Source organism: Mytilus californianus, unplaced genomic scaffold (genome assembly GCF_021869535.1).
Source record: "Mytilus californianus isolate M0D057914Y unplaced genomic scaffold, xbMytCali1.0.p SCAF_5, whole genome shotgun sequence".
Classification (NCBI taxonomy): Eukaryota; Metazoa; Mollusca; class Bivalvia; order Mytilida; family Mytilidae; genus Mytilus; species Mytilus californianus.
In genome coordinates this window covers 879,950-900,967 of record NW_026262701.1, presented here as the reverse complement: position 1 = coordinate 900,967, position 21,018 = coordinate 879,950, and the positions used below count along the sequence as shown (strand labels likewise).

General features: G+C 32.6%; 1 protein-coding gene across 1 annotated transcript; it reads left to right on the top strand.

Moving 5' to 3' along the window:
- Positions 1-116: 116 nt before the first annotated feature.
- Positions 117-12,035, top strand: LOC127701776 (low-density lipoprotein receptor-related protein 12-like). Its single transcript, XM_052205743.1, has 5 exons — positions 117-201; positions 4,590-4,758; positions 6,866-7,107; positions 8,857-8,973; positions 10,245-12,035. The coding sequence occupies exons 1-5, from the start codon at positions 117-119 to the stop codon at positions 10,706-10,708; spliced, it is 1,077 nt and encodes a 358-aa protein (XP_052061703.1). The 3' UTR covers positions 10,709-12,035.
- The last annotated feature ends 8,983 nt before the right edge of the window (positions 12,036-21,018 follow it).

Sequence of the window (21,018 nt, the reverse complement as noted above, 5' to 3'; positions counted from 1 at the left end):
TCTAAGTGAAGAATTTTCATTCCGAGTACAATCATAAAGTTACCCCGAGACGAAGGCGGAAGGAGCAGTGTAATTGTAACATCAATTGCAGGCGAGCGTAACCAAACAGGGTCACAATGGAAGTAAAAGCCAGAAATTTACAAATATGTATACTCCTTATATCTATAACAACAGTATTTGGATTTTATTTAATTGCTGATTGTAAGTATTTACTCTTTCATCTCTTTCTTCACGTCTTTGTTTTAATGTTTCTTTTGAGAATGTCTATTGTACCTAACTTTATTTTATATTCTTTAAAATATGTTTTGTTGTCTTTTTTGTAGCCAAAATACTTTTTTTTAAGGTGTTTAACAAAAATATTTGAGCATTATACACTGCCGTTTAATAAGAAGATATGGAGGAATGTCGATAAGACACAACCAGACAATAATAAAACAGACATGAACTGCCTTCGAGTTCTAAAATCTTATATATCTGATTAATGTGTGAAATTGGAAATAGCAGTTCATGGTTTTTAAAAATTTGTTTAAAGCTTCAGATCTAATTATTTTTACTGTAATGATTTGGCTGCATTTTGCCGTTTAAGGGTATTATGCATTAAATGAACCCTGTTTTTAATACAGAATTTAGTTTATAATTTTTTCACTTACTGTTCTCCATACAAACTAACAGCATAAAAAATACCGTTAGTCAGCGAGAGTATTTATTTTCCGCCAGTAGTCTTTGCTTCCAGTACTATGTTAGCTATAATTTGCAAATTAGATACATGCTAGACCAGAAGTCCATTACTAAGCATTACGTTTTAGTAATGAACTTCTGATTAGACATACACTCTTTTGTTCATTTTCTGAGTGATTATACTTTGAAAGTTTTTTTTTTTGTATAAAGCGTGCATCCATTGATTAATTGTGTTCGCTCTAAAGTTTTCCATTTAGTATTTGTCTTTGTCATAAAACATGTCTAAAAGGGAATGCTGAAAAAACTATTTGTTTCTTTGTGTAAATCTTGTATGACATCAAAATTGAAAGAGGAGTTTATCTTTTATCTTAACGCAATGCATCCGTTATGCCGTATAAAACTACAGAGCACATTTATAAGTTAAATCATTTGCACTCGTACGTATCACGAATCCTGAAATTTAAGAATCATATAAATTCCCGTTAAATTTAATAATTAGAGTCATTAAAAGCGGGAAAACTAATCTGTTTCAAGAGCGCATAAATGCCATGCTGGCTTTGAGTTATTTTAAGTGACATGGGCTGTTAGGTTGGTGTCTTGTTGACGTTAACATCACATCTTTTATTCATGATAGTATTTCAAAACATGCTCTTTAATGAAAGAAAAAACATACCTGTAAAATTCTGTAAGTGGCAATGTCTCGTTCAAAACATAGAATTAACACAAATACTTAGCTAAATTGATCCGAACTTTTTAATCAATTTGAGACCAGACCATAGTTTAGCATATAAAATATCATTGCAGATTTTCCCAAGTTATTCAGATTGATTTAAACATCTTTTGATATGTTTATTTCGAATCCACCCTTTTCCGATTTAGATGAACATTTCCCTATTAGAATAATATGTAGTTACATGATCTTACATACTTCAGTCTATATACAAATTTGGTGTGAATTTACATTTTCTGAACGTAATAGCTTATGATGCTTATTCATTTGTGAACAACCTACAAAATATTAAGAAATAAAATATATACCTATTTATGATAAATATATCTCATTAGTTTATCAATTAATAATTAAGAGTCATTTTGCATAAAATATTTCCAAACATTTGGTTCTACACGCTACTGGTGAACGTTCATGCAGACATTAAACAAAGACATTTTATTTAAAGTAGGTACACATTAATACAAGTAACATCAATTATATGATATAAAAGCTCATGCGACTAACATTTTATAAAAGAGGGACGAAAGATACTATAAGGAGTAATCAAACTCGTGCGCCGAAAACGAACTGACAAGGCCAAAGCCCATGGCAAAAAACGAACTGACAAGGCCAAAGCCCATGGCAAGAAACGAACTGACAAGGCCAAAGCCCATGGCAAAAAACGAACTGACAAGGCCAAAGCCCATGGCAAAAAACGAACTGACAAGGCCAAAGCCCATGGCAAACTGACAAGGCCAAAGCCCATGCCACAAAACGCAACACGTCCAAAAGAAAAACACCAGTATACATACTACAACATAGAAAACTAAAGACTGAGGAACACGAACATCCACCAAATGCTGGGCAGATCTCAGAAGCTCATGAAGGGTAAACAAACCCCGTTTCACATATGGCTAATGTCGTATTGCTAATTTAAGTACACACCCGGTGATGAATCTAATTCGGTAGGTCACATTCGAGGAAAAGACGACGGTATTGTGGTTACGACAATTGGAACATATCAGTCGTCAACTGTGAAACAGATATTCCATAACGGTCAAACAAATTATGACAGGAAATACAAGCTCTGGAATATCGTATCGGGAGATATATACTCCATATTCTTAGAGAGGGATATGATCTTTATAGCGGAACGTGAAGTTAAAGGATAATGCTAGCTTCTTTTCATTCTTTCGAAGTATCACCTGTATGAAGTCTGTCTCTTATAAATAAAGAAACAAGTCGACAAGAAGTGAAAGACATTAGATTTGTCGAATGTTTGTTGAAAACCACGTCCTCCAAATGAAACAAATATGTTGTCAATCAGGAAATCTAGCATTTTGATAATGTCTGTTTCAGACATATTTTTTTTAAACCGAAGCATATTAAAGCATTTATGTTCAGTGAACAATGAAACATCGTCACCTTAAGATAAAACATTGAAACAGGGCCTAGAAACAGAAAAAAAAAAAAAACCACAAACATTTTAACCGGGGGCGGGTGGTGGGTGGGCGTGCGACTGCCAACAGTTTTCGTGCAATTACTAATGAACCGTTAGACCAATGCTTTTCAAATTTTGGTATGTTGTTTCTGAAGACAAAATGGAGATAAATTTGGTATTGACTATTTTTAATTTGACCGGTCAGGACATATTGATAGATTGGAATATAGTCACTGAACGTGACAGATCAAATTAGCACGAGTGTGCCATACATTAGAATACATCAATTTCTTTCGAACTAACTGCTCTCATAAGTTCAACAATGGCTACCTTCAAAATACTGAAAACCCGATGTGCAGCCAAGACAACCCATTTCTTAGAAGTAACTTATTCGTGAGATTAAAGAATGAGATTTTGTACATAAAATTGATGTTGACTTATTATTGTGTAAGTCAAAATCTGGTTTGCTAAAGATTTTTTTAAGCAAAAGAGTTACAGAGCCAAACTCACTTATTTCTGCGATTTTTAGATTTGTCGTTTCAGAGTTGCAGAATTTCCACAATATACAATTTAAAATTCGATGTACATCTCATGATACTTCAGCTTGCTTTATTTGATCTTTACAAAAGTTTTACGTTATAAAGACAAAAACCAACTTCATGATTTTTATATTTGTCGTTCCATAACTATATAAAAATTTAATCGTTAATAATTGAGAATTTGTTGCAGATCTCATAACAAATGAACTCTGTTTTATCAAATTGTTGTTCCAGGTATTTAGGATTTTGTTTGTCAATTTTTGGACTAATTAAGTATTTTTTTGGCCTGAAGACATCGTGTTCTAGGGAAACCGGACAGTCATGCAGCCAAAACGTTTTATTTTGGTTAAGGACTTTCTTTTTATATTGAAATTGAAATGTTCTAACGTTATCAAATTTATAAATTATTTAGTGTTAAGCAGTTCGAAAAGAAGTAAAGCTAGCTATGTGACAAGGTTTAACTAACCATTTCTTTTACCAAGTTAAGAATATGACAGCTGTTTTCTATGGGTTCCGTTGGTTTATATAGTCTAACGTTGGTTTTGTCAGTTTTTATGTACTTAATTCCTCTTGAATTTGCCTTGGAGTTCGGTATTTTTTTTCATACTCATTTAAATAACATGAATTACAAATACGTAATATGTATTTTTTTAAGGAATGACTGTAATAACTTTTCTGTCTATGAAGAAATAACATCAAAAATGTTGTGCACACTGAATAACCCTCTTAGCGTACCCCATTTTTTAGGTTATTTCGAATAGATAGAAAAAATATTAAAAAATATTACAGTCAGACCTTAAAATTTAATTCTAAATTCCATTTTCAAGGAGTAAATCATAAAAAAAACATGACAAAATTATGTCTATGAGCTGATAGACAAAAAACTTTCAGGCAATCAGAAGACGTATTACATCCAAAATTAAATTATTAGATATAAGTGATGCGTTCAATAGTTCTTGTAATGAAAGCTGTATCATAGATCATTTTTCAGAATATATGAATCCTAATACAAGTGATGCTTTCGGAGGTTCTTGTAATGAAATCTGGATCATATATCATTTTTCAGAATATATGAATCCTAATACAAGTGATGCTTTCGGAGGTTCTTGTGATGAAAGCTGTATCATATATCATTTTTCAGATTATATGAATCCTAATACAAGTGATGCTTTCGGTGGTTCTTGTGATGAAAGCTGTATCATCTATCTTTCATTTTCAGATTATATGAACCCTAATACAAGTGATGCTTTCGGTGGTTCTTGTGATGAGGTAGTAGAGGATGCCAGTCTCTACATCAATAGTCATATAAATCCTCTCAAATGGTTCAACTATGGTGGGGACAAGGACTGTGTAATGACTCTCGATGCCGGCAGTATGGGAGGGGCATTGTAAGTATAAGGGTTGACCTCCAGATAACATTAAAATGTATATTCATTTATCGGCAATTTGTACATTTTTCCTTTGATCTTAGGCAGCAACCATTTGATTTTCTAACTTGTAATTTTTTCCCGGGCTAATCAAAAACAAATAATTTTTTTCACCATCTATTGAAAACAATCTTTTTTTTCAATTCAATTTCATTTTGTAAACTTATAAGGACATGTAAATATTCGGTGAACCAGTATATAATTCTGTTTAAAGAATAGGGACCATCTTCAGCTTACCCTTTGGTATGCAGGTGCCATGGCCGTTGATGTAAGAACCATGGATACCCTTTGGTGATATTTTATCCTCATTGGATTGTTGTCTGTTTGACTTAATATTCACCATTTTTTTTCCTTCATCGGTCATTTATAATTTTGCCTTTGTGTGGCTGAATACTGAATAGTTTTAGTTGAACTTCAAACTAACTACATGCATGCAACTTCATATTGAGTATGGTCGAACTCCTAGGTGTATGACTATTGGGTTGCTGATATTATAAATCATAGAAATTTTATACTGATAGTGATACTATATAAATTTGATGAAACTATATATGCTATTAAATGATTTAATAATAGAAACTAACTTTATACTTCCCTGTCACTTTTCAGTCAGAGTTCCATCTCTTTCAGTTGGTAAAAATACAGGATGTCCAACTTTTTTTTTCATCTTTTAAATTAGGCAACAATTAATTTTTTTTGTCATTCTTTTTAAAACAAACTTTTTTCTCTTCAGTGATGAGTCAAATTATTTTTTTCCACATTTTCCAGAAACAAACTTTTTTTTCCAAAAAAAATCCATAGCACGCGACCGAACAACTACCCCAACGTTTTGTACACGTAAAAGTAGTTTTATTAACTATTTCATTTTACTTCATATTCTCAATCAAAAAATCATACAGTAAAGACAAAGTTGCGATAAAAAGAATAATGGCATTTTATTTTTTGATACTGACTTCATCAGCTCGAATATCAGCTCGCACTAGCGGGTTCTCTTGATATTCTTGCTGATGGGGTCGCTTGATATTTCTAGCTGATAAAGTCAGTATCAAAAACAGAAATGCCATTATTCTGTATCTATTATATCATTTGGCAGACTGCCACATTGCCGTATACGTCACATCTCATCATATTAAAATATTTATGTATAGTTGGTGCTGCATGGTTTGTAACGGTTTCATGGTTTGATTCCTCGTTCAGGAACTTAATGAAAGATGTTATTTCGCGTTCGGTTTTTATAGTTTTATTATTTAAATATATAAGGCTAACCAATTTTGGAGTTGTCCTTCAAATCTCTCTCCTGGATTTATAGACTTATTAATTATATTATTGTTGTTCAATTAATGCACCTTGTATTTTGGGGGGTAGATATCAATTCGCCAATCTATAGTCGGAACCTATATTAAATGTTTCTTTTGTTTTTCTGTATCATTTTTTTGTGAGGCTTTTTTCGTGTACTCTTGTTCTGATCATGAAGTCGGTGTATGAAATTGTAGAGCGACAATGTCTATCAGTATGCTAAGTACTTACTTAGTAAGCTTACTAACAGTAACTGTGAGCATTCTTTTTTACGGTATTTTCATATTTTCATATTGCGTTTTTGTTATCCATTCAATGATTTTAATATTACTTTTTTATGTCCTTGATCTACTATTTAAAAGAAATGTGATTTTTATTTTTAGTTTTTATAGTATGTTCTTTTATGTACGTTTCGTAAATCTACTAATCGAGATTGAAAAAAAGAGTGATGTTGAGATTTGAAAGGACTATAGGTTAATCCAGCAACATTTTTATGTGCTCACCCAAGTCAGAAACCTTGTTTTTAGTTATCGTATGTATTAGCTCAATGTTTTTGATATTTGGAGAACTGACTTTAATGACAGATGCATGACTGATTCTGATAAAATTTATTCACGACGTTGTATCTAAAGACGATTTAGAGCTTGACATACTGTATGTACATGTTTCCGTTTGGTTATTTTTGTTGTTTGGTTTCTGTCTGATTGAGGTTTACCCATATGTACATCTCCTTTTATTTATATTAAACAACACAATGTAATTTAATTTTCAGATTTAAGATAGACTGGCAGTATTTCGATTTGGAATACTCAGTAAACTGCACAAAAGACTATTTAAAACTTTACGATTCTGATATAGCTGGCATGGCTCCTGGTACCCTGCTAGGAACCTTCTGTGGAAGCACAACACCAACCGTCAGGTTTCCAACACAGCGTTATTTAACCTTAGAATTTCACGCTGATTCGTCAGGATCTGGAGATGGATTCAGATTTAGAGGAACTCGAACAGAACCAAGTAAGTAATTTCAATTTCTTCAATGAGTTGGATGCTTAGGTTAAGGACGCTTAAAATCTATTAAAGTATAAAAAATACACTGTATAACAAATTAATCTAAAGGTATCATTATGATTCATTGTTTGCTGTTATAAATATAATTTTGAAATATTTGAGAAAGATTCTATTTTAACGTCTCGCGTATGAAAATGGGAATAAAGATATCAAGTGAAAAATTATAACAAAAACACAGAAGAAACGCACCCGAAAAAAAACCCCAGATAAACTATTAAAAAAACTAAATAAAGAAAAAAGACATGCGAAAAGACATACAGAAAGCTAAAAACGATAGACACCAGTCCACATAACACACACAACGTAACGTAACAATACGTAGAAAATAAATCAAATATCAAGTAACATTAACCCCGGGGACGTGCTCCGGAAGGATAAATGCCCATATGCAATATTATCATTTTCAGAATAACTCATTCTAAATAGCGGTAAGACAAATCAATAGACCTGAAAGCAGTTTCTAATAGTTAAAACAATTGTTTAGTTGTTCGTTCATAATAAGAGAGCATGATCAGCGATTACAGAGGTTCTACACATTACAGAACAAATTGATTTATATTTGTAGGTTTTAAATACGTACCAGACTAATCTCATATTAATCCAGAAATAAAGTAAATGTGATATGATTTAAAGATATAATAACACGATCCAACTTACTTAAGCCAAAAATTATCGTTTTTATTTCTAATAAATCATGGGGGAATGGTCAGTCACCGATTTTGACTTCTTTTTTTATAATACCAATTACATGGATTTCAAGTTATATGAATCTAAGCTATAACGACCAAACAACAAAATGTACATATTGATAAAATTAATGAAAGACCTGATCTGACATGGCTTTAATAGTTCAATAAACAAGGGAATGTTCCAATTTGGCACAATATATTAAGAACACCATCAGATCTAAAAATACGTGAAATGAGTGAAATGATTAAGCATAAAATTGCATCGTTCTTACGTTTTAATTTATTTTTAGTATTCAATTTAGTTTAAAAAATGTAGTTTTACTTGTGAGTTATTTGTATGTCTTCCAAAATCCTTCTTAAAAACTATATGATATTATTATATTTAATTTGATTAAACAGATTGGGATGAAGCACACCAACAACTAAGAAAATGACCTCGTTTTATGAAGATGATGAGTTTCATTTATTTATATGATGCAATAATTTGCTTCTTTTACTTTTGGGGGTTCCAACCCATATACAGGTATACAAAACTATCCTTAACCCTAAACCTTACCACAACCCATTCCTAACCCTGACCTTGAACATCCCCAACTTAGCCATTTAACCATAAATAAACCCGAATCCTAAAGTATAGGGACCCCAAAAGTAAAAGAAGGCCCTTAACTTTCAAGTCCTTGTCAAGATAGTGAGTTCCATTTATATAAATAATGCCTTAATTTGCAGGTCCTTGTCAAGATGATGATGACTTCCATTTATTTATATAATGTAATGATTTGCAGGTCCTTGCCAAGATGATGATGACTTCCATTTATTTATATAATGTAATGATTTGCAGGTCCTTGTCAAGATGATGATGACTTCCATTTATTTATATAATGTAATGATTTGCAGGTTCTTGCCAAGATGATGATGACTTCCATTTATTTATATAATGTAATGATTTGCAGGTCCTTGTCAAGATGATGATGACTTCCATTTATTTATATAATGTAATGATTTGCAGGTCCTTGCCAAGATGACGAATTCCATTGTACAACAGAAGATGTGTGTATTGATGAAAGGCTGAAGTGTGATGGTACTAGACACTGCAATGATGACTTGGATGAAAGTGACTGCTCATGTATGTTATATTACTTATAAAATGACAAAACAACGCATCATTAATCAAACGCTACATATATATTTATTTGTTATTGATGTTGTCTTGCGTCAATAGATATATTAAAGTATAATTGGACGGAGTAATATTTTTGTCAGTGGGTTTTACTGGAACCTCTTTAAATTTGAAAAACATACAGTTTGCATGGCCTCAGTTCATTTATTGTTTTATCATTTTGGCTTATGCACTTTACACTTAAAGTATCTCCTTGGTTTTCCCACCTCCTTATTTACACAATGTTGTTTTTTTTTTTCTCTTTTTATATTTTTTGATAAATCGAGTACGATGTTCAAATTTGTACAAAAGATTTGTTTCCATGTGGGATTAATTTGATTTCATTCTTTACCAATTTTCAAGAATATCGTGAAAGAATACACATCATTTGCTGTTTTAGTCAGTTTGTGAGCCTCAGTTTGTATATTATTTGCTGTTTTAGTCAGTTTGTGAGCCTTAGTTTGTAACGACAAATCTATGAATAAAAAAGAATACTCACCATGTTGATATAATTTCTGGTCCTGATATATCTTGTTGATCGATATTGTTGATATAATTCCTGGTCCTGATATATCTTGTTGATCGATATTGTTTTTTTAATTTCTGGTCCTGATATATCTTGTTGGCATAATTTCTGGTCATGATATATCTTGTTGATATATCTTGTCGATCGATATTGTTTGTATAATTTCTGGTCATGATATATCTTGTCGATCGATATTGTTTGTATAATTTCTGGTCATGATATATCTTGTCGATCGATATTGTTTGTATAATTTCTGGTCATGATATATCTTGTCGATCGATATTGTTTGTATAATTTCTGGTCATGATATATCTTGTCGATCGATATTGTTAGTATAATTTCTGGTCCTGATATATCTTGTTGATCGATATTGTTTGTATAATTTCTGGTCCTGATATATCTTGTTGATCGATATTGTTTGTATATAATTTCTGGTCATGATATATCTTGTTGATCGATATTGTTTGTATAATTTCTGGTCATGATATATCTTGTTGATATATCTTGTTGATTGATATTGTTTGTATAATTTCTGGTCATGATATATCTTGTTGATCGATATTGTTTGTACCAATATTCTTTAATTTAACTTTCAAAGTCTTCATATAGTGTACACACATGTGGATTCCTCGGGTAAATAAAGATGTGTTAAAATTTTCTATATTTTTGTACAATGCACTTTTAATTGAAAGGTGTTATATTTGTTTTTCAGTTTTTGAAGAACTGATAGGAAGTATTATTGCCCTTGGAATGGGAGGCATGGTCGGGGTAGGTATCGCCTTTGTAGGAGGTTGTGTTGGTATCTGGACTTTAGTCTGTGTATTCACAGTCTGTAAGAAATGTTGTGGCTTATGTTGCACCACGTGTTGCTGTTTCTGGCCTTGTTGTAAAGGTAGAACATGTGGCAAAAGCAAAGTCGATCCCGATTCTGATCCTGAATATGGCCTAGAACTACCCGAAAAGAAAGCAGCAAACGACAACGATATTGAGCTCCAAGGGGACGACGAAGATGGAGATTTCTTTGATGATGACGAAAACAGTCCGAATCAAGTCAACGTCGCACCACAAGGATCCTCAAAGGATTTGCTATCTAAGAATGGACAGGATGCAAAACAAACCAAAATGACCGGAGTCGGACAACAAAATAATGGATATGATGACGATGTTGATTTTTAGAAAATCATGCAATCATATGTTTACCTGATATGGAAATATATTTAAGAAAGAATGAAATAGAGGATATAACGAACATTTTCAGATATCAATTGTATTTGACTAATTATGATGATGTATTTTGTGTATTTATAGATTTAACTATGTTCAAATTTCTCACAAAACGTACCTCTTTAGTATAAATATGGAACATTTTGATTTTACATCTTACTTTTGAGTAAAATGAAAAAAACCTAAAAGGAATGATTCCTTCTTTCTTTTTTGCTTAAATTAAATTTACCCTTTAAACCGTAGAATCTATACATTTTTGTGATAGAACAATCGACATGTTTGGAGCTTCCTTCATTCCAAGATTTTAAATTGAAAATTTTTTGACAGGACACTATTTTTGTAAATGATTCAGATTTTTTCGACTCTGTAAACACCAATAGTATATTAGAATCAAAAGTAACTAGTTGTATGTATTAATATTTTATAAACGCACATCACCTACGCCAAAATCGTATTTCATAACTAAACACAGAGCCATACGCATTTTGTAATCAGCTTCCATATTCTTTAACCTGATGACGACAACATTCAATGTTTGAGTTTTCATGGGTTACCTGGTTTAAGGACCAGTAATCAATAGTTGAGACACAAAGACATATTTTATCTATTTGTAATATTTTGCATTTTCCCTTAACTTCTTCACCGAGATCTGTTTGAAGTTTTCGAAAAAAATCATATCTTTTATTAAAATATAATTGCTTCGCCTTATTGCTAAAATGATGTCAGACTTAACAGGTAGTCGAAAATTGATCAGCTGATACTATTTCTTAGCTAGTATACAAACTTACTTCACTAAAGGATGAGTACTAGATTATTCCTAGTGACATATTAAAAGATGAATTCAAAGTAGGAATTCTAATGTTCTCAACATTCATGTGCAATTTCATTCTGTATAAAACAATGGTTCTGTAGACTGAATGTTACCCTGTAGATGTATTTTATTGTTTTGTCGTGGGGCTGCTGTCCCATTGACGTATACCAGTCACCTCTTGTTATCATTTTTTTTTAGTTAAACCTTAACAACATAACAAGATACAAATCTGAATTATAGACCAGGAAACTGATTTTTCAGTAAAAAAAATAGAGGGTCCCTCGTTATTTTGGTGAATTTCTCAGAAGGTTCATTAAATTCAAAACATGAAATATAATCCTAGCACTTTATTTTCAACATTTATTTATTTATTATTATATATTTATTATGTTTTTATTTATATTTTCTGTGATTTTCTTTTCTCTTGTTAAGTTTTTTTTTATCCTTCAATAAATCATTGTTCATCGACATGTTTTTATTTGTTTTATTGAATTCATCGCTGGCATTGGTTAAATATCGACATAAACGGAAGCAAGCAATTCGATGCCTCAAAACGCAATTACAATCAGTTTTTGTTACAATTCATTCTTTTTCAATTCTTAATCCGTTAGATTGGTGCAGTGGTGCGTTTTTCGGACAAAACTGGATTGGTTTACGGCGACCTGTAACTTCAAAATAAATATGATATATGAACAGCACATTTTTACAGTCCGAGCGGTAGCAAGATTAGCAGGAGCAGTATGATTGTCACGTTTAAAAGCTGACTGAAAGTGTCTAAGATCTTGCCGGTATGTCCTCTTTTCGAAATTATTTGTACTTTGTTTCTTTAGGTATTCCATTGAAAATCACACAAGAGAATGTAGTACCAAACATATTGAGATTCCATCCGAAAAAATGCGTGATTTGTAGATGAAATAAGCATATTAAGGTTAGCAAATATCTGCTTTATTAAATAGTTATAATACTCTGCATATTTGCGTAATCCAATTCCTCGATGAATAATTTGCTTAGGACCTTTTTCTTTTCCACTCAACAGACAGTTTGTCTTCTAAGTACCGAACGTGGCCTATTCCCGAATATGACTGTTTTGCCGAGTGTGAATTTGCATTGCTATACGACGTGTCTCGGTATTTATACATCCAACATTCATGTATTTATTTATGATGTTTCTGTTGTGGTTTCTGTTGGATATTGTGTTATGTCTTATCGTTTGTGGTTTGAATTCTGTATTGTTGGTACATTTCACATATGTCTTATTGGTCAGTGAAGTTGAGTTAATTTCCATTTTCCGTGGATAAAGTATTGTGTTAGTCCAAATAATTATGACGTCAGCCTTTCAATACCGTCATAGTCATGATAATTGTTTGGACTAGTATTGTGAAAATAATTGTATGAATTTTAAGATTATATATTTGTTACAAAAATACGTCACTGTTTGTGATGTCCTGTGCTGTCGTTAATGGAAGATATTCGTAGTTATTCTGCGGTTTACATGTTGTAACGACTATTAATTTGATTTAATTTAATTCTTTATTTATTTAAAGAGGATTGCCAGCAGCCAGAGGCTACGTGTGGGTTTCCTCAACATAGATATATACAGATTCACAATTAACAAAGATTTTTATAGTTTACAAACTTGTTTAACACAAGACAATATGTACAGGACAATACATACGAATTATTAATGTATTTTGACTACACACCCATCAAATCACTCGCTCATTCTTACTCACATGCACACGACTTGACAATCATGTTGAATTCAGTAATATAAAATAATAATTATGGAAAGACGATTTTTAGTACAATTAGGTCAATTGAGAGAAAAAAAAAGAAATAAAAAATAAAATAATATAAGTGTGTGTATGTGTTTCATACCTAATATGTTTTATTACAAGGAAAAAGATAGTACAAATAAATTATTGATCTATCGAGAAAACCTGTTTGAAGATTTAATATATCGAAACACACACTCAAACAGCTCTAAAAGAGGGACGAAAGATACCAGAGGGACAGGACAGTCAAACTCATAGATCGAAAACAAACTGACAACGCCATGGCCAAAAATAAAAAGACAAACAGACAAATAATAGTACAGATGACACAACATAGAAAACTAAAGACTAAGCAACACGAACCCCACCAAAAACTGGGGGTGATCTCAGGTGCTCCGGAAGAGTTAGCAGATCCTGCTCCACATGTGGCACCCGTCGTGTGTCTTATGTTATTACAAATCCGGTAAATAGTCTAATTCGGTAAGTCACATTCGTGAAAAGGGAAGGGTATTGTATTTATAACATAAGGAACATATCCGATATCATCTGTGAAACGGTTATTCCATAACGGTCAATCAACTCGTTATGGCGTCCGTAAAATTTACGAAGGGATGATTTCAACTTCATCATTTGGAACTCTTGGCTTAATAGCTTCCGTGTGAGCAGCAATCCTCTATCAAGGAAATCATGACAGGAAACACAAGCTCGGGAATATCGTATCAATTGGGAGATATATACTCCGTATGCAGGCGCTGCTGGAATGTTGCTACATAGAAATGGAAAGTTCACAATTGGGAAGCTGAAATCATCTCTTTTGTCGTAAAGTTTTGTTTTCAACCGACCCTCATTGTCAATTTATAGATGTAAGTCAAGATATGAGGCAGACTTAACTGTATCTGTAGTATCCTTTATCTCTAGTTCGATGGGATAGATTCGTTCAACATAGTCACTAAATGTTGTATTATTTATGAGAGAATATTTAAATCTAAATTAGTATCATCAGACAAATTGTCACTACCTTCTATTAAAATTTTGCTCAGATAATTGGGACATAGATCCCGCAACATTGCTATATTTATATCTGGACAAATCAGATTCTAAATATCAAGTAGAAGAGTAATCCGATAGTTCGTGTAACTGACGCAATGAATTAAATAGTACTCAGTGCTTTCAATACGGTTACCTGGGTAGAAATTACAAAAGCCCAAGGCCAACCTCTTTCAATAAAGTGACACGTTTTGTGACCCTGATTGCCCCAGTAGATATAATGCAGGCACGTCTCTGTACATGTTCAATGTTTGCAAAATCAGCACTAGAGCAGTTATCGTAGATGACATCTGCATAGTCTAGCAATGAACTAACAAATGTTTTATTTAACTTTTCAATGCATAATCTAGGTAACAAATGTCGCATCCTCAAGATAGTGTTCAGTTTACTGTGACATTTCTTACAAATATCAGCAATATGATCGGTCCAAGAAAGTGTATCATTCAAAATAAGACCTAAATGTTTATGGCGTGTAACTCTCTATATATCTACATTATTTAAGATCAATGGAGGGTAATGGGGTATATTCTTCTTCTTAGAAATAATACGATACTCAGTTAACGACTATTATATTATTTATTTATGCGTTTCTCTGTGCTGAATATTCTTGCGTTTTTTTGTGTTGTATTTCTGTCAAGTAGTGTTGTCATTTTAGCGATACTTTTTTAGCATTGCCATATAAGTGGGAGGTTTGGCTAGCAATAAAACCAGGTTCAACCCACCATTTTTTCTTAAAATGTTCTGTACCAAGTCAGAAATATGGCAGTTGTTATCAAATAGTTCGTTTCTATGTATGTTGGCGTTTGTTTTTGTTGCACGTCAGTGTTTCTGTTGTTCCGTTGTTTTCCTCTTATAGTTGATGTGTTTCCCTTGGTTGTAGTTTGTAAACCAGATTTGTTTTCTCTCAATCGATGTATGACTTGTGAGCAGCGGTATACTACTGTTGCCTTTATACATCCCCGGCCAAGGTGAATGTTTGAAACTAAGGTATGGGTTTTAGCCATATGTAGACTCATCATAGATACCAGGATTAAATTTTGTACGCCAGACACGCGTTTCGTCCTTAAAAGACTCATGCAAAGGAGCTTTCTCTGCAATTTGTCTACTGACTCTTTATTAACTAATATTATCTGTTTCTTCTTAAATGTCCTTTTGCATTTCCATTCTTTCTGATTTCAGCACATTGAGTTCCTTTCTTAAAGACAGGCGAAAGATGCCAAAGGGATTTTTAAACTTATAAATCGAATACAAACTGACAATGCCATGATTAAAAACGGAAAACGACGAAAAGACAAACAACAGTACACAAAAACACAACATAGAAAACTAAAAATAGATGGTTTCTTGTCTTCATTAATGACGACGGTATACTTTTTTCACTCTTTTCTTTTGGTTAAAGAAATATTGAAATTCGTCCCCCGAGTCACTTGGCTGACTATCATCTTGTTTAACGCCTTTTAGAATCTCGGCTCTTAAAACCTTTCAATGATGTGTTAAGGCTTATCAATGCACTGTCTATTTTTTTTTTGGCGATCACTTGTGTCCATTATTCACACGAATTGATACTGTTGAACCCTTATCGAAAAACAATGCTGCCTTGATGCGAGGCTGTACGTTTAAGTTTGATGGAAGTGAGGCTTCGGGTAGGTAAAACTAAGAACTAGTGTAGTGGAGTCATGGGAATCGATGATGTGCGGGTAGTCAGAGCTTACACACGTGTGATCTAGGAAACAATTGAAGACACAATAACATACCAAAGTGGCTAAAACACAATTGTTTTGTGAAATAAACCTTCAGAGTTTCCTAGGTAGTGTCAGTTTCTTAATTTTGCTTTGGATTCCTAAAGAAAATAGTCTCAGTCATCTTTTTAAAGACAAAATTTGTCAAAATGCACTAATAAAATATTAAAAGTAATACGATTGTTTGCTATTGTATCGATCAAATTTGCATTTACATGTATAAGAAATTAAATCTTGAGTTAGTAAAATGGAAAGCATAACGAGGGTTTTGCTACGTGATTTGAATAAAAAAAAAAACGCAGTCAAATAGACAGGAGATACCATGCGTACAATAACAAAAACTGTCTCGAAGAATACAGACTGGAACCATAGCAAAAGAAAAAAAAACACGAATATACGAACAACAATCCACTTCATAGAAAAGTCAAGACGAGGTAAAACGAACCCCACTTAAAAACTTGGGGGGGGGGGGTTTACTAAGTCGTGAGTGTTTTGAATATGGTTGTTTGTCTTTTCGTTATAATTTGAACAATGGCATTATAAAGGAGGGACGAAAGATACCAGAGGGACAGTCAAACTCATTATATGTTGGTTTTTACTTGAGAATCTTGCAGATCGTTTTTTTAAAAAAAACTATTGCATGAGGTCATGGACTTAAACTGTATGTACACTAAAATATCTTTGAACTTTGTAATACAGACAACAGATTGGCAATTCTCCTAGAAAGAGTAAGTGGTTCCGGAGACCTGTTTTCATTGCTTATATAAACTGATAAAATATATAAGGCATATGATTTAGTACGTCAAACGCGCTTAAATCTAAACAATAGGAAAAACAAATGTATAACGAAAGTAAAGACATTACAAACCAAACTTTCTATAAGTTTGAATGTTCCCTTTGGTATCCTTCGCCTCTCTTTTTCTAAATAATTGTACCAAATCTTGCTATGGGTAATCATGTGATCCCCTCAGTTTTGAACATCGATAAACAACTGTTACCTATTTTAAATTCATGCCTGGGGAGATAGAAACTTAAGTGAGTCAAATGAATTTAACTATATGGAAGGTCTACCTCATTATCTTTTCCTTGATATTGACAAAGATTAAAGATCTCAAACTAGAACTCATGACAAATAAGAGGCAATTTCAGTAGTCTGTCTACTATAATCTCATAAACCCATTTAGAATAAAAACTGCACTGTCTCGCTCCTTTTGCATAGCTTATGATTCTTTTGTTTTTATTACCCTGAATTGCAGAGGTAAATTAGTGTTGCCTCTAAATAATATTTTTATAAACCGAAAATTTAAAATAAATGATCGCATCGATCATATTAAATGTGAACAAAGGTGTGCTGACTGCTGGAATTGTGAATAAACCGGGGACGAAACATCAAAACAACAATGAAAAGCCGGGGACGAAACATCAAAACAGCAATGAAAAGGAAACAGGCTTATAATTTAGTACGCTTGACGGGCGCTGTCTACATTAGTCACATCTGTAGCGATCGATTCAAAACATTTAAATAACCGAAGAATTAAAAACCTAAAACATCGAATACCAAAAACTGCAAAAGATGTGTCAATTTTGGATGAGGTTATCTATGCCTGGCAGAAATAATAGTGGGTTTAATGATTGTAACATAAAACGAACAAAAGATTTACAAACAAATTACAGAATCAATGATTGATGTCAGTTGTTTAAAAATAATTTTGCTAAAAACCATTTGAAAGGTCTAGCAATTTAAAGTTATTTGTAACATGTGCTAATTCAGGAAATGAGGTTAGGACGGCGCGATCATAAACATTATTACATGTTTCTTGTCATCAAACTATATATTTGATTTTTTACCGATACAATAGAGGGTTGGCACAAACCAAGGAAGTTCCCTGATACCACCCTGGTTGTTAATCTATTGGGAATTTACAGAATAAGAATAATAAAAAAAAATACGTCTGGAGCGAAACCGGGTGCATGGACATGGCAAGTATTTCCAGGAATGATTGCATCAGTGAAAATGTCACCATATGAAAAAAGTAAACAAATGTAGAGATCAGACGATTTCACTGTTAACTAAACATCTAAGACTGAAACGTTTATCTTTTGAGTTTAGACACAGGTTTCCTCCGAACCGGTTAACGTGAGGTGACCGTAACTTTTGTATAGTGTTGATTTCAGTATGTCTGTAATTTGGTGAAACACTTACTCTTCAAATGATAACGATGACAAAATCAATAGTTGGTATACGTCGGTGATCATACTGATTTAAAAGTATTACTAATAGACCTTTTCAACAATTGTCTACATCTACAGTTGAGAACGACTACGACAGGTGAGATATGAGGGGTCGTCTCAAAAATAAAATTGAAAAAAATATTATTGATCGCATATGATTATTTTGATTGCTAATGAGACCACTATCCAACATGACGTGTATATAAGCAATTGTTGTGTACCGTACCTTATTTTGTTTATTAGGTATTTGTTTATCAAAACTAAATTTATTTGTGAATTGACTATGAAGAAAAGGAAGGACTTCAATGTTTCATTTCTTTTAGACGTCGTGTTGAAAAATGAAAAAAAAAAACAAAAAAAAAACATACCTGTATTTTTGTAGTAGATGTTTAATTAATCAATGTTTTATATCTGTTGACTAGGGCAGTACATGTTTCTACAATGTCTGTTAATTTTGGCTTCCAATGTCTCAATGGTACTCATAACAAAATAGATATCAAGACTTTTAAAGGCCCTTGTTGTCTCTTCTGATTCAGATTCAGATTCAAATCGTAAGCCTTTTTTTTTTCGTTCTCTTGCTATTTTTATGACTTCTGCAGTAGGGAAAAAACTTACACAATGCAACATATAAAACAGACATTCAGTTGCCGCATAGTCTGCATTTTGGTTAAAGACCCCAATCTCCACCCCCCCCCCCCCCCCCCCCCCCCCAAAAAGGAAACAAAGTTACTATCTTTGATCGAATAAAAAGGAAATAAATATGAGAGCGAAACATGATGTCAAAATATCAAATTGTTAACTAAATATTCTATTGTGACAAAAACTTACCAATTGCAATGACCAACTTGTTTAGGAATTGTTTCAGGCGCATAAAACATGCGGCGGGGTTTCACTAGTATAATTGGGATCTTAAATCTCCCCTATGTATGGTCAGAGATGAAATTTAAAAACCTTTATGCATGGAAAAAATAGAAAAGAGTAGAAAACCAAAGCTATGTCCTGAAAAGGGGAAGGGTAAGCAGTTCTCGCTTCTTGCAAGACACACGAAGGTCATTTTTCAGGAACAGGGGAAGGAAAGGAAAAGAATCTACGACAGGGGAAAATGTATGTTCACGTCTTTCGGGACACGGACAACATATAACGGTCAATCAGTTCGTTGCTGTCAAAAAGACACTGCAATGACAACAAGCTCTGTTGGGATATAAATACCATACGCATCACTGAAGAGAAATTTATTGTAAAAATGCGCATGTGGCGCAGAAAAAAATGGTGCCGTTAATGTTTCCAGTTCATTAAGGAAACATCTCAATTTTAATATGGTATCTTAAAGCTGAGTAGTCTTTCGTAACTAAATTATCGATGTGGCCTTTTCCTTTGACCTTTAAACAAATAGGCTTTTACCCTCCCAAAATTGAATGTGTTCAACAAGTGACGTGAAGATCGGTTGAGAAACACAACTCTAGCGGACGGACGGTAGTCCTGTTACAATGTTCCTTCAGCAAATTTCATAAATAGCATTACAAAAGCGAATTAATCGCAATTGACATGTGGAAATATCTGCGTTGACAGACTCGCTTATCTAAATACTCACACAATCATGAAATTTAAGAAGAAAAAAAGGCAGATTATGTGAATTGATTGCAGTAATTATTTACTTGAAGGTTTAATAAATTCAACGTAAAATGTCGTATAACTACATGTAATAAGAATGCTATACAAAAGAGAGAGATATAGTTCATATTTATTTGAAATATGTTCTTTCGTCAAAATAGTGTAAAACGATAAATCGAAGGTGTAAAAATAATACTTTTCATGAATGATTTTTAGTTTTGAGACGACCCCTTCATTTTACCTGTAAACTGTAGGTGTCATTAGTCGGTGTCGAGAGTTATTGAAAAGGTCTAATAACAATCGTACATTTTGTTAAAGTCATATATAACGAGTTTCTTGAAATTATAATTTCAAGTAAGTTATTGAACCAAATCACTTACTATTTAAGCATATATATACTAAACTATGTCCTATATGCACGATGTTTTACAATTATTACGAATCCATAACATGAAATCCGACAAAAAAAAAGTTATTCAGTAAAACATATCCCTGCTAATTAACTTTTTTTTTTTTTGTCGAAGTTTACTGAACGTAACAAACAATCAACCCAAAATCAAAAATAAGTGAATGATTGACATGCAATATATAGCGATGTTACTTTTTTATATTTTCCATGCGTTTCTATTTGTTAATTAAACTTTGTCATAACAGTTATTAAATGATTTGGTGTATAAAAAATTTCTTTCAGAATCATATGACAACATCCAACTTCCACATTAGTTTACTTTTTCTGTCAGCATGGTTTTTCCCTCGCACTTGCGCTGTGCGGTTGCCGAACTATTAACGAGAGGTCTCGTGGTTAAGGTTACTGCATACGAAAAGCTATTGGCTTATTAAAATACGATAAAACAAAATTCAAAAGCAGTACATTTCAGAAGATTTAGATGACAAAAAGAATTTTCTTTTAAAAGTTCATGTACACACATTTTATAGCAAAACTTAGCCATTCAAATATGTAAAACATATTCAACTTTATTAATTTTAAGTACCATATGACTATAATAATATCTGTTAAATAATATAACTTGAAATATACACGAGAGT

Excerpts from the sequence above, each read along its gene's own strand:
- LOC127701776 (XM_052205743.1), top strand. The coding sequence starts at position 117 with ATGGAAGTAAAAGCCAGAAATTTACAAATATGTATACTCCTTATATCT. Across the intron at positions 202-4,589 it reads ATTTTATTTAATTGCTGATT|ATTATATGAACCCTAATACA; the intron begins GTAAGTATTTAC and ends TTTCATTTTCAG. Across the intron at positions 7,108-8,856 it reads AGGAACTCGAACAGAACCAA|GTCCTTGCCAAGATGACGAA; the intron begins GTAAGTAATTTC and ends AATGATTTGCAG.